The 27,871-nt window shown below is 52.8% G+C and overlaps 1 protein-coding gene across 3 annotated transcripts; it reads right to left on the bottom strand.

Moving 5' to 3' along the window:
* Nucleotides 1-67: 67 nt before the first annotated feature.
* Nucleotides 68-27,792, bottom strand: CHFR (checkpoint with forkhead and ring finger domains). Of its 3 annotated transcripts, none has more exons than XM_069497433.1 (18): nt 27,731-27,792; nt 27,411-27,552; nt 22,150-22,249; nt 18,625-18,734; nt 17,702-17,761; nt 17,343-17,549; nt 13,464-13,628; nt 11,702-11,861; nt 10,542-10,696; nt 10,275-10,437; nt 8,711-8,853; nt 7,205-7,399; nt 5,253-5,336; nt 4,681-4,751; nt 3,706-3,793; nt 1,837-1,944; nt 1,185-1,257; nt 68-178 (listed from the first exon to the last, which is right to left on the bottom strand). In XM_069497433.1, the coding sequence occupies exons 2-18, from the start codon at nt 27,538-27,540 to the stop codon at nt 136-138; spliced, it is 2,055 nt and encodes a 684-aa protein (XP_069353534.1). In that variant the 5' UTR covers nt 27,541-27,552; nt 27,731-27,792; the 3' UTR covers nt 68-135. The 3 variants fall into 3 exon arrangements, with proteins under 3 accessions (XP_069353534.1, XP_069353536.1, XP_069353535.1); XM_069497435.1 differs by having other exon boundaries at nt 7,280-7,399; XM_069497434.1 differs by having other exon boundaries at nt 87-178; nt 1,205-1,257.
* Between the last annotated feature and the right edge of the window lie 79 nt (nt 27,793-27,871).

The following is a 27,871-nucleotide window of genomic DNA, read 5'->3' as shown; positions in this document are numbered from 1 at the left end:
CACGCCAGAGTCCCTGACCAGAGACCCCAGCATCTCTCGGGGACTCTAGAGATGCCCCAACGTGTCTGTGTTCAGTGTTTCTAAAACGTGCTGCCATTCCTCCAACACGCCACATCTACGAGGGCTTCCCGACTCCTAGTTCTTGAACCTCGTCTGTTCACAGATGTGATTGAATTTCCTGCAGGGAGAGAATGGTCAAATTACACAAGAGGACATGAGACAGGTATTCAAATAAATTCTGAAACCATGTACTGGAAGAACTACCTGAGAGACACATTGTGTGTGTGTGTGTGTGTGTGTGTGCGTGCGCGTGTATGTGCGTGTGTGCGTGCGTGTGTGCATGTGGACCTACAGCAGTACTTGTCTAATCATATCAAAGAAACTCACCCCTAACGGTAGCCTTCTTTTTCTCTTTTAAATTTTTAAAAGAGAAGTGAAAACATCTTGCGTAATTTTGTCAGAGAAGAAAACAAAAGCTGTGATTCCTCAGAGTGTCCCCGTGGTGCCGCAGGTCCCTAGCGCAGCCACCTTCCCTCCCGCAAGCCCCACACGTCAGATGTGCCTTTGCCACCCTGATCCGTGCTTCCAGCGAGGAAGGTGAGCCAGGCACCAGGGAAGTCTCTGTGGTCACAATACGGTCTCTTCCACGTGCTGTTTGTGCTCAAACACAAAGCCTGGTTTTTATTCCACGAAACTACTCCTTCGTGGGACCACCTTTATCAGACGTCCCCCATGCTGACGGCACTGTCTCAAGGACTGTACCCCGAGCCCCAAGCCCACAGGCGCCTGCCGGGGCCCGTGTCCAGGCGTGGGACTGACTGTAGTGATCGCCTCACCGCTCAGTCAGAGAAGCTCCCAGCTGCCCTAGTTCCGTGAGTGGCCTGCGGTGACCACAGCCCCTGGCTCAGAAGCTGCTGGGCCTCCGACGCTGAGCGTCCCCTGGAAGCCGCCAGTGACTCCGGCCATGAAGACTCGGAGTGCAAGATGGAAGTGAACGTTTGCAATAAACACTGCACCAAAGAAGGTAACAGGAGAGAAGAATTCCTACACGGAGAGGTTACTCTGCACACTGCGTGGCTCTGCAGAGGCACAGTGGCTCAGCTAGCGTGTTTATGAGCAGATACTGGGCTGTCTCCCCTGCCTTCCCAAGCCTCGGCCGCACAGGCAGCCCCAGCCTCACTCACATCGCGTGGTGAGCCTTCACCTGAGTGCGGCAGTTACGGCCCCAGTAGCAGTCAGGACGGGACGTTACAGCCACTGGAAAAAGAAAAAATTACGTGTATCTATTAGATATATCAATTGAGGTGTTGTTTTTTTTTTTTTGTTTTTGAGACAAGGTCTCCACTCTGTTGCCCAGGCTGGAGTGCAGTGGTGTCATCATAGCTCACTGCAGCCTTGAATTCCTGGCCTCAAGTGATCCTCCATCCTCAGCCTCCCAAAGTGCTGGGATCACAAGTGTGAGCCACTGTGCCCGGGCAACTGACTGAATTTAAGTAGAGGTCCAAGAAGACAAATCGCAGCTGAAACACCAGCATCTTGTCACTGTTTATAACCAACTCCCTTGGATGGTTCCAAGATTTCAGGAAAGGAAAACGTATTTAATTGAAAGTCCAACTTAGGAAATGAAATCACTCCACTTGTCTACCGGACGTCTTCATGTAGCTTGTTCGCCTGGCTGCCTGGGTCAGTGACAGCGAACAGACCGAGGGCCTCACGCAGCCGCTTCCCTGCCCGCGGCCCCTCCGCTGGACGCCAGCAAAGGCCAGGCCGAGCGTCTGCTAAGAAGGCCGATCCGAGCGGCACTCATGCGGGCGGGAGTGCGGGTGGGAGCCTCACCTGGCAACTCGGAGGCCGGAATGTTCTGCCGGTACTGGTAGGTCAGCTCCCGGAAGCTGCGCAGGCCGCAGCAGTAGCACAGCACCGTGTTCCCCGTGACCCTGCGATCTGGAAGGACACGGCCTCATGCAGACACCGCCAGCGTCAGGCGGGTCCCCTCCCAGGGCAGCAGAGCAGACGCGGCGCCTCACACCGGGGCAAGCTAACGCCCGACCCGTAACTGGGCTTGAGGCGACGGCCCAAACGAGCAAAACCAGAGAGACCAATTTACTTTCTTGTGCCAAAATCATCTCACACAGATAAAAAATTTAAATATTAAAAAATCCAAAAATGCACTAAGAGAAAAACGAATGAATATTACTTTCTCTTGCCCCATTTCTAAGCATGTCATGGAAACCAGAGGGCACACCAGAAAGGTCTTACAACGTCAACATCACAGTGAACACACACGACAGACAGACGTGAAGTCCCGATGACAGAGAGGAGACATCCGCGACACACGTGACCATGCGCTGTGCCCTCAGTTAACAAAGTTAACATACAAATCCACACCAAGAACAAAAGATCAAAGAGCCTGATACCAATACGGGCCAGGATCACAGACAGGCAAATGACCCATCAATGCAAAAGATCTTCAATGTAGTTAATAATCGAAAACGGGCAAATAGCACAACGACACGTCACTGCCGGCCTCTCCCACTGACAAGGTGAAGGCAACTCGGAGCTGACGGCCGCGGCTTCTGCGGTCGGCCCCCCGGACATGGGGCAGCAGGACACCGTGCCCGGTGGCCTCGGCTGTGTGCGCCACCGTCCTGAGGATCCCACTTATTTATCCCGAGCCGAGGATTTTTCAAGCCTACAACGCTGCATGCTCAGCAACTGCAATGTTGCTTAAAATGGCGAAAAACTGGAAATAACTTAAATACCCTGTATTAATACATTGGCTAAATAACCCACGATATTAGAATATTATGCAATTAAAACAATCAAGGTGTAGAACTTTACAGACAGAAGGGGTCCACGACACCGTGCTGAGTGCAAACCCGGGTGCACACAGCGTGCACAGCAGGACGCCGTGGAAGTGAGGTGCACACGCAGGGGTGTGTGTTTCAAGGTGCCTGGACGGGCCGTCACAAACAGGTCAACTCTGCGTGTCTCTAAGCTAGTACATTTCCAGCGACTTTTACTTTATCTTTGGATCACTTACATTTTCTTTGTGAGCCAAAAATAAGAGGCCATTGAGAACCCGAAGGAGCTCAGACCTCGCTGACGGATCTGGGCGGCCACACGGCAGCTGTCACAGCGCAGGACGCCCGACACCCACACATAAGACGCTCACTAGAACTCGTCCTCGAAACAGACACAGCTTGAAAGGATTTTAGAAAAACCTCTCAATTCTTTCTTAATAATTTATGTCTTAGAAAAAGAGTCCCCTGTTAATATTTCTGCAGCCTCCCTTAGTGACAAAAATCCCATTCCTCAAGGCACCTGGTCCTCCCCTGGGAGAGGGTGACTCTCGCTGATGCTCAGCACACCAAGACCAGAGCCTCCTAGGACAACAGGCACCAGGACCCCCGGGGACAAGCGTGGGGAACCTCCAAGTTGCGATCCTGCCCTCCTCCATGGGGAGAGAAGGTGCTGGAATGTGTCACGCAGGTTCAAACCAAATTTTTAAAAAACCATCCAGAAGTATCCGGACCTTTCTCTCTCTCCGCCAGGGTGGGTGGAGGTCGAAGCCGTAACTGCGGGACAGCAGACAGGCGACGCGGCCCGGGACGCCCTGCCAGGTTCTGCTGCTTTGCAGCAGGCAAGGGAGCCTTGGGAACTCGAGTCCGTTCCAGAGCTCGGCGGCACATGAACGAAGCTTACCAGACAGTAAAAACGCCCCCCGCTGAAGTGCCACCAGGCTCTCCGTCAGCATGTTTCTCCACGTCAGACCCCTGGTTGCCAGGTAATTCTGCGAGGGGGAAAAGGGCAGTAAGAAGAAATACTAGGTCAGGGGAAGAAATGCTAAAATGCGAAGAAAGGAAAGGCCCCGAAGGTGGGCAGAGCCAAGCACGGCCCCCTGTGGGCACCTGTGCGGGGCCAGCCCAGGCGACACCCACGCCACTGCGCGAGGGGTCTCGTCCCGGAGCCTTCCGGAGAGGAAGGCGAGCTTTTGAAGCTTGAGGGCACGAGTTACCACAGTTTCACACCACGTCTGCAGTGACGCCCACAGCACACGGGCAAGTGAGACGCCAAGCCTCGGCCAGGGTGTCCCGAGTCCGTGACGGGCCTCGGTCTGGGATCAGGGAAAACTGAGGGCCTGGCGTCTGTCCTCTCTGCCCTTCAGAAACCGGAGCTGTTAGCTCCTTCTGTGCAAACCAACAAAACACGCCCCTGCGTGTGGCCTCAAAGCACAGCGTGGTGCCGCTGAGTGAAGCCCGCGCGGCCATGCCCACGGGGGAGGCGGAGGCCCCTGCTGTGCGCGTGCGGTGGTCGGCGAGGCTCTGGCGGAGAGGGCGGGTGTGCACGTTAAACACATGAAAACTGTGAGCGCCGAGCGGCTTCCTCAAACGTGGGAAGGAAAACGGCCAGAAAAGGCAGGCGCCAGGGAGCAGAACCCCGCTGAGGGCCGCACTTTCCATAAACCCTCTCCGTGAGCTTCAGAAACTGGCTCCTGCGGATTCACGGCGTGATGGGCAGAAAGGAGACACCGATTTTTGGAACAGGGGAAAACAGGCGTCCAGCAATGGCATGCAGAGAGCTGGCTGGATGAGTCAGCAGGAGCACAAAGAGTCCGAAAAGTAACGGGAAAAGTCACGGGGCTCTTGTCGGTTTCGGGCAAGTTCGAAAGGGGGGTACCTTCAGGACGTCTGACTCATAGTTGTTGTTGTTCAACACCCCATCCAGACACTTGTCCCCCAGGTTGAGTTCTGCCGAGATGAAGGGAAGCAATGTTATCTGTTTTATAAAGACATCGTAGGAAAGTATTATTTGCCTGACAGAATAGACAAATTTCTTTTCATTATAGATTCTACAAAGAATAAATTACTAAGTTCAATAAGATAACTTTAAACAGACAACAGGTAAAAAGGATTTCTATTTCACTCCCTTGTTACAACGGTAAGTTCTGCGTCTCCTCCACACCTGTTCTCACAGTGTAAAAGTGGACCCTGCAGTAAGGATTCAGGTTTCAAAAGTTAGTGCATCCCCTAATTGTTCTGCTATTGCTTGATTTTGGATCGACACAAATTTGACACTTTGAAATCGGCAAACGTCTCAGTTGAGCGGGCAAAGGCAGCTGGTCACGTGGTAACCTACGGTGGCCGCCCCCTGCCCCCCGGTGGGCCATGGTCACCACCGTCACCTGCCCTCAAGGTCCCCAAGAGACAGCACAAGGTCAAAGCAACTCGAGGCTGGAGAGCCGGCATTACCGCAGAACGGGGCCAGGCAGCCAAAGCAGCCGGTCCGGGCGCAGCCCCAGTACAGATGGCAGAAGGGCTGCAGGCAAACCGCACCTGTGGACGGAGGACACTGTCAGGCGGCACCCGGCACACGGCCCGTCCCGGACGCGATTCCAGGCAGTGCCAGACCCAGGCGCTCAACTCGCCTGGAGGACGCGATTTAGGAGGAGTTTCCAGGGAACCTGGGAGCAGGGGCCACACCCCCGCTGGCACCAGAGGGACGGAGCTGCAACAGCTGAGGGCTGCAGACCCCCACTGGTCCTCGCCCCGTACACACGCTCGTCCCCAGAAAACCCCGAGACCCGCAAAAGCTAGAATCACATCTGCCCCTCGCCCGACGCAGCTTCCGCGGGCTCCGCCCAGCTCTGCCAGGTGTGACATCCTTGCCATCAGCCACGTACTCACATCTTGTAGGTGCCTTTTCTCTACCTGAGTATTTTTTCATGTTGTTACCTTCTTTTTACAGACATTATTTTTTAATGTTTAATATTCTATAGAGCAGAATTCCCTAAAATATAATATTAGGTAAAATTCTCATCATATGGAATATTAAAGTCTTCTAAAATCTGGCTGGGCGCGTGGCTCACACCTGTAGTCCCAGCTGTCTGGGAGGCTGAGGCAGGAGGATCGCTTGGGCCCAGGAGTTGGAGGCTGCAGTGATCTGTGATCTCGCCACTGCACTCCAGCCTGGGCGACAGAACGAGACCCGTCTCAAAAAAAAAAAAAAAAAAAAAAAGTCTTTTAAAATCTGTAATCACTTGATAAATGTCTCCACGTATGAAAGCATTCAGTATGAAATCAGAGTCAAAAGTCAAGATTACTGAGAGAAAGCTGGCCTCCTGCCAGTTTGTAAAGCCCTTCCCTGAGCTGCCCTTCGCTGCCCTCAGCGTACGTCCGGCAGGGGGTGGGCGTCCCCTGCGACCTCTCACCTGCTCTCCCGACGGGCGACGTCGAGCAGTGAGCAGTGGCCACCCGGAGGCAGCCCAGGTGTGTCCCACCGGGGCAGCTGCACCTGCCTGCCCTGGGCCCACATCCCCCTCAGCAGGCCCAGCCGGCACCTGTGCCCAGCCAGGCTCCGGAGCACAGTGGCAGAGTGCCCGGAACACGCTCAAATCATTCCAGAGAGAGCGTGTGCTGGGACCGTGTTTGTCCTGCGACGGCCCCAGCGTGCGGGACAGGACAGCACCTCGTGCGCCACCAGAACAGACTGGTGCTGCCACACCGGTCCACGTTCTCTCCACCGACAGTGGTGCTCGTGCAAACCAGGAGGCATCGTACAAGGAGGCCAAGGAAAGGGCAGACGTTTCAGTCAGGGACAACTCAGACAGCCACTAAATCAACCACAGGCTCCATTTTGACAGGAAGGCCTGTAGAGTAAAACAAAGGATCACATTTCACCTCCTAGATTTACTTATTTACTTATTTTTTTGAGACAGAGTCTCCCTCTGTCGCCCTGGGTAGAGTGCAGTAGTGTCATCGTAGCTCACAGCAACCTCCGACTCCTGGACTCAAGGCACACTCCCGCCTCAGCCTCCCGAGTAGCTGGGACTACAGGCATGCGCCACGCCAGGCTTATTTTTCTATTTTTAGTAGAGACGGGGTCTCACTCTTGCTCAGGCTGGTCTCGAACCGCTGAGCTCAAGCGATCCTCCTGCCTCAGCCTCCCAGAGAGCTGGGACTGCAGGTGTGAGCCACTGTGCCCGGCCGCATCTGTTCGGTTTAGAAGTGAGACGTTATCAAGCAACTGTGGTTCCTACGTGGGGACAGAAATGGACACAGACCCCGACAGAGAACCGCCGAGTACGGAGACCTGGCCTGTGTCAGGGCAGCGTCTTCCCTGGTGGGAAGAGATGGATTATTCAACACGGTCACGCAGGGACAACTGGCTATGTGGATGAAAACAAGAGAAACTGTGTCCTTACTTCGCGCCCCACACAAGGTCAACACGGCTTTGCCACCTGAGCCTCGCGGGCAGAGCGCCGGGCTCGCGCACTCACACTGCTGGGGGGCGACGCGCGGGTCCCGCTCGCGCTCGGCTCTCCGGTCCGGCATGGGCTGGAAGCAGCAGGTGCACGTGGCGTGGCTCCCCTGCAGCGGGCACACGTACTCCTGGCCCGCTGGCGTGCACGGGCCGAGCGTGTTGGAACAACGGGCAGAAAGAGCAGATTAGACTCACATCAGAGCGACAGACCCGAGGACACCAAGGAATCTGGACCTGTTCTGAGCAGACAAAGGACACTGGACCGTCCCAACCAAGGGACTTTGAGTAGATTTAAGGGTCATCAAAAATTGCCTTTTGGCTCAGTGGTTACAGGAAGATTTCAAAGATCAGTTGAAGGTTTTCTCTTATTTCCTATAAAGGAAAGACAGGCCCACGGAGCATATATAATGCTGTAAAGCAACAAAACAAAGTATGTATTTAACTTCTGCCTCAGCACATCCTTCAGAAACACACGTGACGGGCACGGTGGTGCGGCTGACCTGGCACTGTGTGCCAACGTGGCCAAGCTCCCTGACACGCACGGGCCACAGAGGAAAGATCACGGGGACACGCCAACCACCCCCACAGCAACTCCTCTGCAACCTTCTGGAGCAGCCACCGAGGGTCTCACACCTCTGCACGCATGACCCCCATGAGCACCGTGACAGGCCCAGAGGAGGTGCTGGGTCCCTCCTATGCACAAGCAGGAGCCCGACTAGTGCCCCAGGCGGAGCTGAGGCGTGGCAGAGTCACACGCAGGCCCGTGGCCTCGCGTGCACACCCGTGTCCCGTCCACAGGCTCTACGAGAAGCCACTGGAGAACTGAGCTCTAGGAAGGTGGCTCTGCGTCACGGCTGCAGGCGGGTGGCCTCGCGCCAGGCCCCGGCGGGCCGTGTTCCGTTCTGCAGGAACCACAGCGCGGACGGCCGAGAACCGCGCATCCCACGTGCCCGGCAAGCTCTCCTGCGCCGCTGTTGGTGCACCTGGGGACCCGCCTGCTGGAAACAGGCGCCTGACAGGAGAGCGTTCGGGGTGACTCGAGGCACAGGACAGCTTCTGGTGACGTCCCCACCTGCTGCTGGCGAGAAGCCCACCTCTCATCTGAGGGCCAGACGTGTGACCATCGCTTTGGGTCTGAAACCCAGCGGGGACGCCAGCTGCCTGAGCAGCGGGCTGGGGACAGACCAAGTGTCAAAACCAGGACTAATCCCCAGGGGTCCACAGGAGGGAGCTCACGAGGGAACACGCAGTTATCTGATTTCTCAGCCAAAATCCGTTACAAAAAGTAACGAGCTGTGAGAGGCGGGGCCACTGAGGCAGGAGGCCGGAGGGCGGCACACGGTGCAGAGCGAAGGTGGCAGAGTGTCGGCCACACTGCACGTCAGCACGGTGGCCGTGAGGCAAGACGGGACGACGAGGGACACGTCCGACAGGGGCGGTGTCTCACCTGTGGCGAGGCTGGTGGACGTAGACGGCGCATCTCCGAGGGCCTGAGGGGCACCGGGCTCGCCGTCGGGGGCCGCGCAGGGAAGGGGCCGTGCCGCCTGCCTCCGATACTCCGGACACTGGCGGCACACGACGTACGGCTGGCTGCGAGGGGAGCACAGGGCAGGGCTGGGGGGCAGGGTGGAGCCGCACCCGCCAGCCCCCAGACACAGAAACAGCGCCACCCAAAATCCGCCGCCTCCCGCCCTGGCGCCAGCCTCAAGCAGTGTGGTGGCCTCCCGCCCTGCGCAGCGCCCCATCCCTGGAAGAGAAGGGGAGTCTGCGGCAAGCAGGGCCCTGTCCCAGGGGACGGGGGGTGGGGGGGTGCCACAGCACGGCTGCCAGGCTCGAAATGCCGGGGGCCCCACAGGTGCAGACCCACAGTACAATCTCATCTTCATGCCGTATTCACTAGAATATTGTCTATTTCGTTAAAAAACATGTGCATGGATACGCATCTGAATGACCAGGTGGGTATAACAAAACGTTAACACTAAACTGATTTTTCATTTTCTTTTTTTTCTTAACTGTCATTTGCTAAATTTACAGAAAGGAAATAATAATAAAAGGTTTGGGGTCTTTTGTTTATTGTCTTTTTTTTTTTTTTTTTTTTTTTTTTTTTTTTTTTTTTGAGACAGAGTCTCACTTTGTTGCCCAGGCTAGAGTGAGTGCCGTGGCGTCTGCCTAGCTCACAGCAACCTCAAACTCCTGAGCTCAAGGGATCCTCCTGTCTCAGCCTCCCGAGTAGCTGGGACTACAGGCATGTGCCACCATGCCCGGCTAATTTTTTCTATATATATATTTTTAGCTGTCCATATAATTTCTTTCTATTTTTAGTAGAGATGGGGTCTCACTCTTGCTCAGGCTGGTCTCGAACTCCTGAGCTCAAACGATCCGCCCACCTCGGCCTCCCAGAGTGCTAGGATTACAGGCGTGAGCCACCGCGCCCGGCCTGTTTATTGTCTTTTTAAATATCATGGCCTCGATGCAAACTTCAGATCCTGGACTTCTGAGCCAGGAAATACAACATGTCAGCAGACACAATGAGGCCGCCCAGGACAGTACCCTCTCAGCTGGACGACTGGGCCACTTCCTTACAAGTGACACGTATTGCAGTTTACAACACAGGACTTCATGGCCACTAGAGAAGGCATGAATACTAAGTGTGCTGGTGTGGGAAGAAAACAGCGCATCCAGTGACGACCCTGTGTTAGGGCCAGACCCTCGACGCGGAGACTGAGGACACGAAAGGGTGTCGGCACAGGGCGGGTCCCCGTCGGTCACCCGCGGCCGGCACTGCCAGCCGCCGCCCTGAGTGTTCGTCCCATCCTCACCACGCCTCGGCGCAGGTGCGGGTCCCCCCAACACCAGAAGACAAGCTCAGGCCACCGAGGAGCTGGGCTGCGGGGGCAGAGCCGGGGCCGGGAGCCCACGCTGTCCAGTTCACCCCAGTGGCAAACTCCCAACCGCGGCGCTGACGGCACCACCGGCTCCCACGCTCTGCTCGGCGCCAGGCCAGGACTCACCTGACGTCCGAGGACTCGCTGTCGACGTCGGACAGCTCCAGCAGGTCCTCCGAACTCCCCTCTTCGTCAGAAAAAGATCTCCTGACTTTGGGCTGCAGCATGTCTTGAGTGATCTTGTTCCTGGCGTCCATGCTCTGCACGTCCTCCTCGCTGCGGCTCTTGTCTAGGGTCAGAGGGCACGACTCCACTCACTGGCGGCACAGCCTGGCCGCTCGGCTCACGTCCCCGGCGCCTGAGGAAGGGGGGCCCGGGGGGCGGCCCACTTGCCTGGGTGCTGGGTGAGGTACGCCTCCACGAGGTTGTTGAGGATGTGGTTTTTACAGATGCGCTCCACCGGACAGCGGCAGGTGGGGCAGAGCGAGGAGCGCTCCATCCAGCCGGAGTAGCACGCCGCGCAGAACGTGTGCATGCAGGGCTGCAGGCTGGAGCATAGGGGCGTCTGCAGACGGGGCTGTGGCCCTCGGGCCCAGGTCCCCAGCAGGCCCACCCAGGGGCTGCAGGCTGGAGCACAGGGGCGTCTGCAGACGGGGCCCCGGCCCTCGGGCCCAGGTCCCCAGCGGGCCCACCCAGGGGCTGCAGGCTGGAGCACAGGGGCGTCTGCAGACGGGGCCCCGGCCCTCGGGCCCAGGTCCCCAGCGGGCCCACCCAGGGGCTGCAGGCTGGAGCACAGGGGCGTCTGCAGACGGGGCCCCGGCCCTCGGACCCAGGTCCCCAGCGGGCCCACCCAGGGGCTGCAGGCTGGAGCACAGGGGCGTCTGCAGATGGGGCTGTGGCCCTCAGGCCCAGGTCCCCCAGCGGGCCCACCCAGGAAAAGGACATGCCAATCTGAGCCACCGGCCAACCGGTGGGAGGGCGGAGCCCAAACCATCATTCGACCTAAAAATATTTCCACTCAGTCTTGGTCGACGAAAACCAATCAGAGGCCACGTGGACTCTGTGTTTTCAGGAGGGACAGAGGAGAACAGATTGTGACTGCAGCAAGACGAGTAACAAGGACGCAGCGTGTTTGGGATGGAAAGTCCGACAGGCTCTAACTCTGAAGTTCCCAAAGGCAAGCAAGCAGGCTCTCCCCCAGCTGCTCCTACACCCTCGTTCTACGCTAAGTGTCACCTTTCTTCAGCTAGGACACGTTTAGAACTCAGTACGGTTCATTTGGTCTGCCTGCGAGGTGGAGACGGGGTTCACCAGGTCACAGGGGACCCAAACCCGTCGAAACTGGCCCTGCCGAGATCCTGCGGGTTCCACAGCCTCGGTCTCCGGGCCCAGGCTTGCTCCTTGCCGGCCACACGAGTAAAATGACAATGCAACCTCAGCAACTCCATGCCAAGCAGGACGCGAGGCTTGTTCCAGCCGTGGCCTCCTCCCTGCCGCTGGGCGAGAAACCCGCGTGCCCAGCCTGCGCCGGGGCGAGCGGGGCGCGGTCGTACCTCACGCAGTCGTGCAGCAGGTCCTGGCAGATGATGCACGTGAGCGTCTCCTCCATCTTGTCTGGCTTCACGGCTGCAGCCCTGGCGCCCTCGGGGACGGTCCGGGCCTTCCTACCCTGGTCTGCGGCCGACAGCTGCAGGTTCAGGTCAAGCTCACCGTCTGTGAGAGAAAGGGACACGTCTGACTGTCAAAGCCAAGAAGGAAATAAATGCAGCGTCTTTCTGGTTTACTAACGTCGTAATCTGTAGACACAGAAAAGCTTCAGGCCTCTGCTGTCCACCAGGCAGGAGACACGCAATCCCCGCCGTGTGTCTGTATTTACACGGGGTATTTTTAAGAAGGCCCCACCTTAGTCTCATGTCCCAGTATGTTTAAGTCTTGTTTAAAGGCATAGTTAATACACGAAAAAAGACATTCGGGATGTGTGGCTCAGAGATAAAGCTCAGCTGTCAAACAGTATTTGTGTATACTGTCCATTTTTGTTTAAACAAACAAAAAACTGTGACTCGTGTACACCCTGAACAGTGCTAAAAAGCAGAGATTACAAGCTGGCACCAGTAGCTTTAAAAATTTTTTTCTTCTGGTGGTTTTATTTTTCTATAATGCTCATATGTTGACATTCATAAATGTCTAATTAAAGAAACACACATTATTTAAAAAGACAAATAGAACAAAACAAAAGCAGCCACCCTTGGCCCCAGCCTCTCCTGACCCAGATTTCCCTCCTCTGAGGAAAACTCCTTTCATGTCTTTTACCTGTTTCTGCTGGCATTTACCTCCGTTTTTCTGAATTTTAATACTACAATTTGATTTACCAATTTTAGACATGGTCTCCTGACATCTATCGAGGTAGAGAATATTGATCCCTGAGGCCCCGTCCCAATATTGTCACCACACAACCGCTGGCTCCATATGCGGCCTTTACACCATTATGCTTATAAATGTTCATTCCTGAGCCCACTAGAGACTATAATTAAGTTTTCTGTCTTGTACGATTTTTAATTTTTGCTGGGGTTAAAAATGTCCTCGTTTTTATGCTTATTTACTTTTCCTACGTGACTGTTGCTGGTTCTTTGCCCACCCTTCCCAAGCCCACCCACTCGCCGTGGCGGATGATTTAATTTCTCCCGAGGCCCCCACCCTGCCCAGCCGCCCTGCGGAACTGCGCCCGGCGGGGCTGCTCCCGGGGCAGCCGTCATCCTGCCACGACACTCCCTGGTATTTCTGGTAACACCTTTAACTTTGGCTTTTAAAATGTAGACTTTTCTCTAAATAATCTCCATTTTAAAAAATTTCATTTATTTATTTAGTCCTGCAGAACAGGACAGAATCTAAATCATCTTCCATGTGAATATTCAAACTACACTTTTAGAAATTATTGCCGTATCAGGACAGAGGACTTTTAGATCAATTCTGAAATTTGGAACACACCATTTCCAGACACAGAGCATAGCCGGGCAGTGAACACACTTCTACGTGGATTATGCAAATGAGAAAGAAAAAGCCCGGATTTTCACTCAGAAAACGCTGAGGTGCTACAGGGCCCGAGCTGAGGCAGGGCCCGAGCTGAGGCAGGGACCGAGCTGAGGCAGGGCCCGAGCTGAGGCAGGGCCCGAGCTGAGGCAGGGACCCAGCTGAGGCAGGGACCGAGCTGAGGCAGGGTCCTCGTGCTCCTGCAGGAAGTGAGGACCCCCTCCACACCCCCCACCCCCCGGGGAGTTCACGAGAGGGCGCGGGACGCACAGAACCACAGACTCTGACCTGCTTTCATTTTCTTTCTCGTGGGCTCCAAATCCTCCTGATCCTGGGGTTCCAGCGAAGAGGGTGCTCCTTCTAAGTCTGGGGGAGCCGAAGCAAAGCCGGCGATTTCATCACTGGCCACCAATGGACCACCTGCTTTTGGGGAGGTGGCTGCACCCCCGGACCCTGTGAGTGGAACAAACAAGACAGACTCTGATTTATCCACCTCAGGAGGGAACACGCTGGGTCAGGTGTCACTGGCTTAAACAAGCGCCTTTTGCAGGCCAGGCTGTCCTGGTTTAAGAACGATGCCTGGCTCACGAGAAATGCTTATTCAGTCTCCTCCCGATCTTAGGTGGGTCTGTGCCCGTCACTGTGCCGGGTGGAGCTGGGGCGAGTAGCACAGTCACAGGGAACGAAATGCAGAGATGTCTGTCACTGGGGTCAACCCTCGGACACCGAGTCCAACACGGGGCAGAGCCACATGCCACTGCAGCATGCACGCATGTTGTCAACTGTTAAACACAGGTCCGTGTAGAGACATTTCAACAGAGAGAGGCAGCAGCTCTAGCCGGGAGCGGGGATGGAGGGCTGCGTTAACTGTCTTCCCAAGAAGTGTGATAAAGGGAAGGAGAACAGCAACGTGTCGGGAGAGCTCTGGGCTCCACGAGCAAGCAGCTCGAGTCGTAAATCACTGCAGTGACCCTGGCAGAAGGATGGGCAAACTTTCTAACATCTTTTTTTTTTTTTTTTGAGACAGGACCATGCTTTGTTGCCGGGACATGAGGGCAGCGGCATGATCACAGCTCACAGCAGCCTCCAACTCCTGGGCTCGAGGAATCCTCCTGCCTCAGCCTCCCGAGTAGCTGGGACTACACGTGCTCGCCATCATGCCCAGCTAATTTTTCTATTTTTTATAAAGATGGGGTCTCGCTCTTGCTCAGAGCTGGTCTTGAACTCCTGGCCTCAAGCGATCCTCCCACCTTAGCCCTCCAAAGTGCTAAGATTACAGGCGTGAGCCACTGCGCTTGGCCGATAACCTCTGTCTTAAGAAAGATCTAAAGCCCAGGAGCCCAGGAGTGCGAGGCTGCGCCGAGCTGTGATGGCGGCACTGCACTCCAGCCTGGGCAGCACAGGGAGACCGTCTCAAACAAACAGACAGATCTGGTTTATAACATTATAGTGCAATACATATTTAGTTTATAATATTCAAATGGTAAGTACTAGTATTTGAAAAAAGAAAACACTGGCCAACAGCAGCTGAAAGAAAAACAAAATAGTTTGGGGAATAAATTAACTCACGTACTAACAGGGGACAGACAGCTTCCCGGGCTGGCCGGGGGCCGACGGCCCAGCATTCGAGGGTCTCGAGAGCCCTCTGTGCTCAGCCCGACTCCTCAACTCCAGAATAAAGGTCGTATGAATGGCGCCTCTCCGACAGGCCCCATCGCGGTGAGAAGTGACTTAGGACTTATGAGAAGCTCTCTGCACACTCCCTCACGTCCAGCAGGTGCTCAGTATCAACTACGATTATTTTGTTAGTGTGCATACACTTAGGCATACGGATACAAAAAATTTCATTTTTGAAAATTACCTAAGTAATATATAAATGCATTGCCCTATAGCAGTAGAACATACTAAAAAAATTAAAGAAACCTGCTGCTCGGTCTACACGCCGTGCTACGCATACGGAGGGGATGGGATGGGAAACAATTGGACTGGTGAGGTGGGTTTTCTTTATAGGCCAGAGCTGTCTGGTGCTTCATTTTGAAGAGGGTCTTATACTATCCACAAAATGACAGCTGGGACTCCAGACACGGTGTAGCCTGTCTACACGGCTGGTGGTCTGTGCTTGTTGGACTTGGAAGGCTCTGGGGTCACATGACGTAGAGCGAATACCACTTACTTCTCCTTTGGGGCCAAGATCATGGGCTGAGTAACCAGCGGCTGGAGCCGGCTGCAGAGAGCCAGCGTGACCCCAGGAGTGCTGGCACCTGAGCTCTAGGGGACCTGGACAACACTGTGAAGGGCACGTGGGCCCAGAGACTCGCAGAACTCCAGCCGTCCAGCTATTCAAACGTGCGTGTCTTCACCTTGAAGTCTGACTGCATTTTCTTTCACTTGTGAATTTGAGGTAATGTCTGAACAGACGCAGATCGAAGGGTCTTTGAGCAGCTGGAGTTAGGGTTTAGACGTCTCCAGGAGACAGGCTGGAGGGAACTCCTTCTGTCCCTGGGCTGGTGAGAGTGACTTGTCCTGCGTGGCACTCGCTGACCAGCCTCTCTGCAACTGAGCGTCCCTACCGAGCATCTGAGAAGCCCTCCCACGTGTCCTGAGAAGCCACAACATCACCCTTCCGGCGGCTGGGATGTCATTGACCTGAGAAAGGAGTGAAGTACGCTGCCCACAATGCCTTGCTGCTGAGGAGTCAGGCTTACCCAAAGGGGCCCTGGAGAAGGACGGGGCAGGCCGGACGGGGCAGCCCCCACGAGGCCCTGAGGAGGACGACACGCAGGCCGTGCGGGGCTGCCCAGGCAGGAAAGAGCCACAGCGTGAGGGAGGAAAACCAAGTTAACAAAAGCAGGAACAGGTCCAGGGGGTGGGAGAAGGCTCCCAGGGCCAAGAGGCAGACTGAGTCCCTGTCCCCAAATCCCGCTCGGTACTTGAAGAGACATAAAAAGAAGGGACATCTTGCTGCAAAGCAGCCAGGCTGGCGAGACGGACGGAGCAGCCCCCGGGGCAGATGTCTCGCTCTGCTGCCCAGCGCAGACCCATTCGAAACCAAGGTCCTTCTCCCACAGGCTCTGGTGCCCGCCCTGGGCGGGGTGTTCTCAGCCTTTCTGTTATGGGAACCAGCTTTTCCGTCACATCCAAACACATCCTCACTGAGATTTAGAGGATCTCTGTCCAAAAGAAACCCCCAGACTGCTGCACGACATGAGAACAAGAGAGCCCAATAGCCTAGGAAAAAATGAGAACTATCCCTGCGTGAAGAAAGCTACAAAACTTCACTGAAGACCGTCAAAGAGCTTAATAATGAACAGGGAGAAATACCATTTCCCCAGGTATTATAAAATTTCAATTCTCCCCAAATCAAAATCTCAAAAAGACTTTTTTTTAAAACTTGAAAAGCTAATTCTGAAGATAATCTAGAAGAAAAATACAGGAGAACAGCTAAGAAAGAAACTAGAAAAATATACATAGTCACAGTGTGATCCAACTCAGGGAACATACAACGCCTACAAGAAGACCACCACGTCGTACAGCACCTAGAGGGTCTGACCCTTTCCCAGTGACCACGGAGCCATCACACGGTAAGGAACAGCGTGTGGGAAGCTGGTTTTAAATAATCTGCCTTCTGGATGAACTTGGAAAACATCAGCTGAGTGAAGGAAGCCAGTCACAAAAGACCACATGCTACCGTCTGATTCTGCACACAGGAAACATCCGGAACAGCCACATCCACAGAGACAGGAGGCAGGTTCACGGCTGCCGAGGGGCAGGGAAGGGGATGGGGAGTGTTTGCCCCTGGGGATGGGTTTCCTCTTGGGGCGATGAAAACGTTCTAGAGTTAGTGATGATGGTTGCAAAACCTTAGGAATGCTATAAAAACCACCGAGATGGACACTGTAACTGGGTGATTTGTATGTTACGTGAATTACATCCCAATAAAATGGGATGTAAGTATACCAGGGTACCACAGTCCCCGACCTTCAGCATTTCCCTCGGGGATAGAACAAGTCAATATTTACTACTGCAGAGATCACAGTACTGGGAACCTTAGGCCCTCTCCACTGGCTCACCCGTGCCTGTGACAACACCGGTAAGGATCAATGAACAAAACACTGTGCTCCCACCACCGCGACCTCACGGGACAGACACAGGAAATGTCCATCTCACCGGAGCCGGAGCAACGCCCGTGTCCCGCAGGAGGCTCCGGGGCAGAGGTAGAGGCCGTGGGGAGGAGGTCTGACGTCGATGTCGATGGCTGCGGCTCCTCAAAGCACACCTGAGTGACGGGTGACGATGGTGGGACCTGGGGTTCGTCACCATGCCCTGCACCTGAGGTATCTTTGGTCACGTGGAACACGTTTTCTTTATTAGCTTCTGTAGCCACAAAAGGAGCAGAAGAAGCAACACTGAGGGCTCCGGCGGACACCGCCACCTTAGCTGAGACGCTCCAGAGCATCGAAGGGCGTTTGTCTTAAGAATTCAACAGCCCTTACATGCGTCCACTTCTCTGTGGTTATCCTACTCACCGAGGGACTCCTGTGTCACGCTTTGCTCCTCGGGTAGAGACTCGTAGAGGTATGCCACGTCTGCGAGGACAGGAATCGGGTCAGACCAGTGGCAGCCACGTGCAGGGAGAGCTCGCTCTCCCCCTGTTCCCTGCAGCCACACATCTTCGATTGTTCTGGCTCACTGGCCAGTAACAACATTCCCTAGCTTAAGATTTCAAAACAAGTGATCCAAAACATCTTTACCAACTTGAAATAAACGAGCCCCAGGGAAAAACGGCACGGTGTGCTGTGGGGAAGCATCGTGCCTTGCTTATCATTTCACACCACCAAAAGGAAGAGAAGTAAGATCTTTCCTTGTGGCAGGGGCTGATTTTGATTAGGTTGAGGATGACCAAAGAAATATCTGCCCCCTTCTGCCTCTTTCTTACCACCGTGGTCTTTAAATGTTTCGGGGTGACCCTCACAGGACTCCCATAATCCTCCTGTCATTCTTCCACAAACAAAAACATGGACCCCTGGGGCTGAGAAAGCCCCACAGGAATCCAGTCTCGCCTCTGCTGGCTCTCGTAAAGCTCCAAAAGCAGAACCACCCATGGCCTCCAGGTCTCTGTCCTGGGTTTCATTCCCCAAGAACCAAGATTCCACTACGATGGGACCTAACCCGCCACCATTCCTCTTCCTCGCCTGCCCTTTGAGATTCACGCGTGTGACCAAAGTGGTGTCCTTGAAAAGCTGTGGGACTCGGCCGCACTCCCGTTCTCCAACAGGTACTACGGACACCAAGAACCCACGCAGACGGCGAAGGGAGCGCAGCCCACAGCGACATTCCTCCAGGAAACACCTGTGCCAACAGCCCCTCTGCAGGTGCGTCTGGCTCAGCTGGGCTTCTCCGCAGCGCACCCCTGCCTGTGTCTGACCCTGGGAAGTTTCCTCGCTCTTACTGTGTTCCGGCTCATTCTTCCTGTACACCAAGTAGATGATGTCCCCCGTCTGCAAAGGGCAACTCTGCTTCTTAACAATTTTCAGCTTGTTAATTACTGTTCCATTGGTGCTGTAAAAAAACAAACAAACAAAAATGCTATTTATCCTACTGAAATAACTTGAGTTAAAATTTTTTTCTACCATCATTAGGGAAACAGCTCACATTGCCATTCTGAAGACACTGGACGGGAATAATGCAAATATTTAACAATGCACATATCAAGCACCACCTTGTAATTCTCTGGAGAAGAAAACTTGCCTGTTCCTCCCTTCTGACAACCTAAGTGGCAACTAAACGGCCTAGCAAGTGTTTCCACACTGCTGTGCAAGGCGGGGTTTTCTCCCGTCTGCCGCCCGGTGGGTCCTCAGGCCTCGCCGGCAGCACTGGGCTTTGATTCCCAGCCTCGCCCGAGTGTGCTCAGCACCGTACCAGGTCACTCCCTCCAGCAGGCACGACCCAGATCTTTCCTCAGATAAGTACTGATCCCTCCTATGAGACGGGCTCAGGGCAGAAGCAAAATAAATGCTGGGCCATCACCTGGAAGATGATGTGTCCCTGTGCTCAGAATGTGTGGCCTGGCTGCTAAGTCACCCGAGCCACTCTGCTGGGTGACCAGCAGTGACCACAACGCTGCTGGGACAGGCCAAGGCAGATGCCCAGGCCCAGGGTGTGGCAGGAACAGGCAGGAGGAGACTGAGAGGGGACAGGAAGCACTTCCCTGGGAGGACTGCTGAGTGGAGACCTGATAGGACACTGGGGTTGGCCAGTGATGACAGACCGAGAGCACGGCACACCCCACAAAGCTCAGCACCTGAGCGACCAGCCTGATCACGGCCATCCTCCCCACTGCAGGCCCCAGCTCTACAGGGCCACTCCCGGCCCGGCGGTGAAGAGCTTTCGCATCTGAGCTGACCTCCGTCCCAGTTCACGGGGTCAGGGACCACAGATGTTCTCTGTGAAGGGCCAGGCAGTAAACCGTTCAGGTTTGGCAGTCACGTGGTCCCTGCCGTGACCACTCAGCTCTGCCACTGTGGCGTGACGGCAGCCAGAGACGGCACGTTTACGGATGGCCATGGCTGCATCCCAGTGAAATGCAGAGAGCCACACGGCAGCAGCCAGGGTGGTGACCTCAACCGTCACAGCACACAGGTGACCCTCCAACAACACGGGCCTGAACCAAACGTGGGTCGAAAACACTCAGAATGGGAGACCCGAGCTACGTGGAGGGCCGACCTTCCGTCCCTGCGGGTTCTGCGGGGCCCACTGCGGGACTTCAGCCTGTGCGGGTTTGGGGGTCCTGGAGCCAATCCCCACGTACACTGAGCGCCTCTGCTGCCAGGCGTCTCCCCATAATCCACCTCACACTCTCTCTAAACAAAAAATCTGATTATTTCACTTCCCTGCTTACAGCCGTTCCATGACTTCTTGCTGCTCCCAAGCTGAAGTCCAAACTCCCTCGTGTGGCTTTGCCACAGACCACTGGCTCTGACCACATAAGACCTGCTCGTGCCTCCGGACCTCCCCACATGTGGCTCCTTCTGCCTGGAGCCCCCTCTTCCCCTCCAGCCTGCCTCTGCCAAGGAACATGGGTGGTCTTGGAAGCTGGAAGAGAGAGAACAAATTCCCCCCTCGAGCCTCCAGAAGGAACCAGCCCTGCCCAGACCTTGACTTCAGCCCCGTGAGGCCCATGTTGCTCTTTGGACATCCATGACTGCCAGATGACAAATTTGTGTTATTTTAAGACACTAAAGTTTGTGGTAACTGTTACAACAGCCACAGGAAACCAACGCCATGATACAGCCAGCACAGGAGAGCCAGTTCCGGATGCAGGCAGAGCGGCTCCAGACCCAGCACTCTGTTCTCCACACTGCACTGAGCAATAAAGAACCTGACCTGCTACCTCTCCGAACAGGAAAGGGAGCACCACTTCCTCCCAGCAAAACCTAGTCTTCCTCGTCTTCCATGCCGGAACTCTTAGTTACCAAAGAATCTCATAGAGCCTAATCTTTACAAAAATAAAAATAAAAAATCCAGTGGAAAAGGCATGCTCTCCGCACACTGCCACTTGTACCAGATTCCTAACAGGCACATTCTGACACGGCATTCCTTTCTGAGAAATCACCCCAAGAAAATAATCAGACATGAAGGCAGAGGTTGGAAGAGAGTCACCACAGTGTCATTTATAATAAGAAAAAGCCAAAATAATAAATGTCCATCAGTTAGGGAAGTGACAAATAAACTATAAAATAATGAAAAAACGAGATGGATCAGACACAATGTCATGTTAAGCACCCCACAAAACACTGTAAGTGAAAAAGCAGATACCACAATAGTATTTGCAGTATAATCTCATTTACACAAAATATATATGCACTTTAATATGAAGAGCTTTCCACCTCCTACATACTACAAGTTGAGCATCCCTCATCCAAAATCTGAAACGCTCCAAAATCTGAAACTTTCTGAGCGCTCACATGACACTTAAAGAAAATGTTCCTTGGAGCTTTTCAGATTTTCAAATTAGGATTCTCAACTGGTAATTATAATGCAAATATTCCAAAATCTAAAAAAATACAAAATCAGAAACATTTCTGGTCCCAAGCATTTCAGATAAGGGGTGCTCAACTTGTAGTTAAGTTTTATGAGAGTTTATTAATTAATAAAAAAGATTTTTTGATTTGGGGGAGAGAAGTCAAACTTGAAAATGTTTGCGAGAACCAAAAATTTACCAATCTCATGGATTCATTCATTTTAGAGACAGGGCCCCGCTCGGTCAGGCAGGATTGCACTGGCGCGATCACAGCTCACTGTGGCCTCGAACTTCCGGGCTCAAATGAGCCTCCTGCTCAGCCTCCCAAGTAGCTGGGACTATAGGCACGTGCCACTGTGCCTGGCTTATTTTTAAAAAATTTTTTTGTAGAGACAATATTTTCAAAGTCTTATTTCTGAGACATATTTGCTTTAATTTGAATACACGCAAAGAAGGGTCACAGACACCAGAGCGCCACTGAGTGTCCCGTCCTGGAAGCCAGAAAACAATTTCTAATACGGTGAGTACCTAATTAACTACAGTTACGTGCCGCAGAGCAACGCTTTGGCCAACAGCGACCGCGCATGCGAGGCTGGTCCCGTGAGACCGTAACACCCCAGCTTGGCCGCACCTCTCTGTTCAGCTGCACGCATACTCACCTGCAGCAGTCAGTACAGCAGCACGCCGCGCAGGCTCGCAGCCTGGGAGCAACAGCGTCCCCCACACAGCCCAGGGGCCGCCCACCCGCGTCTGTGCAGGAGCACGAGGCTCCCCCAGAACCGTCCCCGTCACCGATGCGCGCGACCGTGCTGCGCTACGGAAAACGAGCCGCTGGCCTCTCGCTGCAGACACAGCCCGTTCCTTCCCCTCAGCCGCGGCACACGGGCACTCACAGGCTTCAGGTCAGGCTTCTTCAGGTGCAAGGGGACACAAAGAGGTTCAGAGAGAGCTCACCTGGTGTCTTCCAGCATCACCTGACCAGATTTCTCATCCACTACAATTTTACAATGATCTCCAGAGACCAGTTTATTGCTGGGGAACGAAAGGTCGCAACCTAAAACAGAGAGGGTGGGAGACACTGGGATGATCGCGGGCTGTGAACACAAGTGCCCTTTGCTTTACAGAAGTGGGAGTCGAAATTAGGACCCCCATCACACACACTTAGGGGAAATTTAATCAAGCAAGGTGCGAAGAATTTTAAAAGTATCTAAGTGTTGAGCCACAGTACAGGGGCAAGGACTGTGTCCTGAATCTCTGCGAATGCCCGCCACCTCAAACATGCCCCGTCAGCACCTCCAGCTACATGTGAACTGCCTCTTCCCGACCACTTTGCAACATGCACATGTGTGCTGCCAGCCTGATAAATTTAGAGCTTTAAAAAATAAGGGGCTAAGGTAATGCTTCAGTATCTTAACTTCGTCCTAAATTTCTTCTCTGTGTAACCTTATGTTTCATAAATTATCACAAAATTGAAGCAAACACCAACAGTCACAGGAAATGTGGTTGAGACAATTATCGTAGGCACATGTACATGTGTAAGAAAATATAAAACAGTAGAGGAATGCACCTAAAATTGAATACAATCATTATATCTTCATTAAATGCAAGAGGGAAAATCCTCAAATATTTGCTCTCCTTAAAAGAACAAAAGTTTTAGGAGCTTTTTAATATCTAATCGGTAATCACTATTGCTTATAATTGTCTATGATGGTACATATACTATAAGGCATTAAAGGCAATTAAAAAGAGGATTTGGCAAGGAGACAGTAACCATGCACATGTACTTCTCCAGAAGGTTCCACAAGAAACGACAAGCTGACCCTGCTTCGATCCCATCACTGACCTACGGGGTTTGTGAGTCAGAAGACTCAATATGCCAGTCCTCCTCCAGATGGTTTCACAGATTCAGTGCAATTCCAGTCAAAATCCCAGAAGGCTCATAGATTCTAAAAGCAAGCTGATTCTAAAGTTCATAGAAAAAAATTTAGAATAACCAAAGGAATTTTGAAAAAGAATGAAGTTGGGAGATTCACATCACTTGGCTGACTTACCATCAAGCTCCAATAATCAATACAGTGTTACACTGTGTAAAGATGGCCAGACACAGATAAACGTAAAACCTAAAGTTATGAAACTTCCACTGGAAAACAGGAGAAAAACTTGGTGACATTGTCACGGATTTCTTGGATTGGACACAAAAAGCACAAACCAGAAAGGAAAACATTGATAAACTGAGGTTCATCAAAAGTAAAAATCTGTTCTTCAGAAGTCACTGTCTAATAAGATGAAGAGACAAGCCACAGACTGGTGGGGATATCTGTTAAACACTTCTCCGATAAAGGTCTTGTATCCAGAATTCATAAAGAACTCTGATAGCTCAATAAATAAGAAAGCCAAAACACAATTTAAAGACTTAAGCACTTTATCAAAGAACAGATATGCATGGTAAATAAGCACATGAAAAGATGTTCCACATCATCAGCCATCAGAGAAGTGCAAATTAAAACCATGAAATACCACTAATCACCAAATGAGAACTGGCTGAAATGAAAGACTGACCACACAGAGTCTTTCCAGGGAGGAAGTGGAAAAACCAGATCTCTCACACATTGCCAGTGGGATTGCGAAATGACACAGTCACTTTGGAAAGCAGCTTGGCAATGTCTCACCAAGTTAAACATACACTCGCCACACGACCCAGCAATTCCCTTACTGGGTGTTGAGCTAAGAGAAATAAAATTACATGTGCATAGAAAGACCGTACGCTAATGTTACAGTAGCTTTATTCTCATGACCCAAAACAGGAACCAACACAAATGTCCGTCAACTGGTGGTAAACTAACAAACTGTGGGACACCCTAACAACGGAATACTGCCCAGCAGCACAAAGGAACAAACTATGGACACACACAACAGCAAACGGTGACTCTCAAACCCACAGGCCGAGAGAAAGAAACCTGATGCAATGACTACAGTGGAAAGCTGTGTGACTCCACTCAGATAACATTCCGGAAAAGGGAGAAGTCCAGGCACGGAAATCAGATCAGTGGCTGCCAGGAGCTGGGGCTAGGCTGGGGGACCAACTCCCAAGGGGAGTTTCTGGGGTGATGGAAATGTTCCACATCTTGACTGTAGTGGTCATTACATTTCTTAAAACCCACGGAACTGAACGTCGAAAGAGGTGAATTTTACTGTATGTAAATTACACCTCCATAAAACCATACCATAAAAATCTTATCTGCACAAACGTTCTACATTACGGAAGTCCTTTGTTACACTTGTCCAAGGTGAATATCACCTGTGGTCAAGATCTTCCCATTCCACTGAAAATAAGCACCAGGATGGTCTCCCTGCAGCCTCAGACCCGGCACTAGTCACTGTGTCGCCACAGTGGGTTTTTATCAGAGGTTTCGCCATGCCAGAACATCAGCATTTTAATGTGGGACAGAGATACTCTGCACTGAGTTTCTATTCTTAGCGATTTGCTGGGCTGAATCTTTCACGTGGCTGCTGTACACTTCTGGCAGCCCCTGAGAATGAAGAGCTCCTTGGGAAGGTGAAGTTCTTCTATCCCTTCCTGCACATGTCAACTCTACACTCCCCTTCCCCCCAAATAATGCCTTGCATAGGGCAGGCATACAATTGTTTTAAAATAAACACAACCAGGTTCTACTGTTTATGGACTGAATGTATGTTCAAGTCCTCACCCCCGATGTGACTGTATTTGGAGACGGGGTCTGTGAAGAGGTGATAAAGATTAAATGAGGCCACAGGGTGGGCTCTGATCTCATAGGGCTGGTGCCCTTTTAAGAGGAGGAAGAGAGACAAGAGCTCTCACTCTCCACCATGTGCCAACCCAGCGGGAAGGTGGCCGTCTGCAAGCCAGGAAGTGACTGATCCCTCACCAGGAACTGCCAGCACCTTGATCTTGGACTTTCCAGCCTCTAGGACAAGGAGAAATAAATTTCTGTTGCTTAAACCAGCAGCCCCCAGCCTTTTTAACACCAGGGACCGGCTTGATGGAAGACAGTTTTCCACAGGACGGGGGTGGGAGTCGCTGCCTCCACTGCACCCCAGATCATCAGGCTGGATTCTCACGGGCGGGGGGGGGGGGGGCGGGGTGCAAACCGGGTATCTCGCATGTGCAGCCTGCAGTGGAGTCTGTGCTCCTGAGGGGCTGATGCTGCTACTGATCTGGCGGGGGCGGGGCTTGGCGGTGATGCATTCAATGGGAGCAGCTGTGGGTGCAGGGGGGCTCAGCTCGCTCACCCCCCCACCCCCCGCTTGCCTCCTGCTGTGCAGCCCAGTTCCTGGATGGCCCTGGACGACAGCCTTAAACCACCCAGAACGTGGTACTTTGCTATGGCAGTACAAACAGACTAATACAACAAACTACATTTTTGTTTGTTTGTTTGTTTTTCTGCTTCACAGCTGCAGGAAAAAATATTTTATTTTTTGAGACAGAGTCTCACTCTGTTACCCAGGCTAGAGTGAGTGCCGTGGCATCAGCCTAGCTCACAGCAACCTCAAACTCCCGAACTCAAGGGATCCTCCTGTCTCAGCCTCCCGAGTAGCTGGGACTACAGGCATGCACCACCATGCCCGGCTAATTTTTTCTATATATATTTTTAGCTGTCCATATAATTTCTTTCTATTTTTAGTAGAGATGGGGTCTCGCTCTTGCTCAGGCTGGTCTCGAACTCCTGAGCTCAAACGATCCGCCCACCTTGGCCTCTCAGAGTGCTAGGATTACAGGCGTGAGCCACCGTGCCGGGCCAACAAACTACATTTTTGCTAGCAACATTATTAATACATTTACTGAAAGCATTTCTATTAAGAAGCAGATTAACTCAATGACATGTTTTTCCTCTTTAACATGTACTATGCCTTAACATGTAATAACATGTTATTTATATAATTTACCATATGTACATTATACCTCTATAAAACTGGATTAAAAATCTCATTTGCACAAACATCCTACAATAGGACTTTGTTCTTCAATGGCTAACATTCAGTGTTAACTCTAAGCCAGGCTCCTTCTAAGCAGTCCTCGTTTGATCCTATCAAATCCTCACAGCAACCCTATGAAGAAAGTACAAAAGCACAGAAAGATACGTTGCAAGCCCAAAGTTAAGTGTTGGTGACAGGTTGGAAACCCAGGCAGTTTGTCTCCAGGGCCTCTGCTCTTCATCAGTCCTTACAGTATATCAAGTGAAGACACAGCATTTTTCAAATGTTTCTAATATATGTACTTTTAAAGTTGTAGAAATTTTTTTAACTTAATATTGGGATTTAAGACTGCCAAACAAACAACAAACAAAAAACCAGGTGCAGATACATTCTAAGGGGTAAAATTAACAATATGCAAACAGCAATCTTTCTTATTCTCTTTTTTAAAGTATAAAGTCAGAATGCTAATTTATTAATTTTCCAACAAACGAAATATTTTTGTTGACCTAACCAGTGCATTTCTCTCCCTATAGGGAACTACAGGGGAACTCAGATTACCAGACGGTTGCTCAGAAGTCTACAGGCAGTAAGTGTGGAGGGTGAGGGTACTTTCTCTCACTAGTTCTACAATTTTGTTCAAGTTCTTACATTCCCAGGTTCATTAAACAAACAAATATTCTAGGAGCAGGTACTCGAGATCTTTTTTTAATGTAGGCACTACAGCTATACATTTCCCTTGGAGCACTGCTTTAGCTGCATCCTCTAAGTTTTGTTACATTCTATTTTTGTTTTCATTTGTCTCAAGGTATTTTTTAACCTTTCCTGTTACTGATTTTTTCTTTGACCCATCAGTTGCTTAAGAGGCGGTGTTTAATTTCCACAGATCCGTGAATTTTCCAGTTTTCCTTCTGTTACTGATTTCTAATTTCGTTCCATGTAGTCAGAAAAGAAACTTTGTATAGTAACAAATATGACAAGGTTGCATTCTGGAGGATATATGAATGCAACGACTTCGTACAGCTATAATGAGGATTAAATGATCTGCATGAATCACGCAGAAGAGTGAGTGGGCATATAAATAAGTGAATAAATGGCAGCTTTTACGCGAGAGTCCATTTCACAGGAACAACTGGAGAGCACAGCGCATTCCCGCCCCTGGGCCTGTCCCCGGGTCGGGTCCGCCCCCGGCCTCCCCCGCGGGAACCTCCCTTCCCGGCCCCGCTCTCCCCCGCCCGGCCCCACGTCCCGGCCCGGCCCGGCACCTCTCCTCCGGCCGAAGGTCCACTCGCGTTTCCACAGGAGGACGTGCGGCTCGCCCTCCTCCGCGCCCAGGCGGAGCAGCCGCCCCCAAGGCTGCCGCCGCGGCCGCTCGCCTTCCTCGGGCTGCTCCATGGGGATTCACATCTAACGAGAGCCCGGAAACGGCCGCTGAGATCCCGCCCCACAGGCAGAGGCCGGGTGCCCGGCCGGTCCGCCCCCGCGGGCCTCCCGGCCCGGCCGCCCAGCCCACGCCGCCCTGCGGCCCGGCCCAGACGCCGGCGGGCCCCGCTCCCGGCCGCAGCCCCCGGGCCGCCGCGCTCACCGCCCTCCCCTCGCCGAACCCGGAACCGGCCGCGCCGCCTCCGCTGTCAACGGACATCTCGGATCCCTCAGCTGATCCGCGGGGCGGGGCGAGCCGGCGTCCGCACCCTGCGATTGGCTGGAGGCGACGCCCACTGAGAGC

Source organism: Eulemur rufifrons, chromosome 21 (genome assembly GCF_041146395.1).
Source record: "Eulemur rufifrons isolate Redbay chromosome 21, OSU_ERuf_1, whole genome shotgun sequence".
NCBI classification, from domain to species: domain Eukaryota; kingdom Metazoa; phylum Chordata; class Mammalia; order Primates; family Lemuridae; genus Eulemur; species Eulemur rufifrons.
Note: the sequence above shows the minus strand (reverse complement) of the source record. Positions and strands in the feature narration are given on the sequence as shown.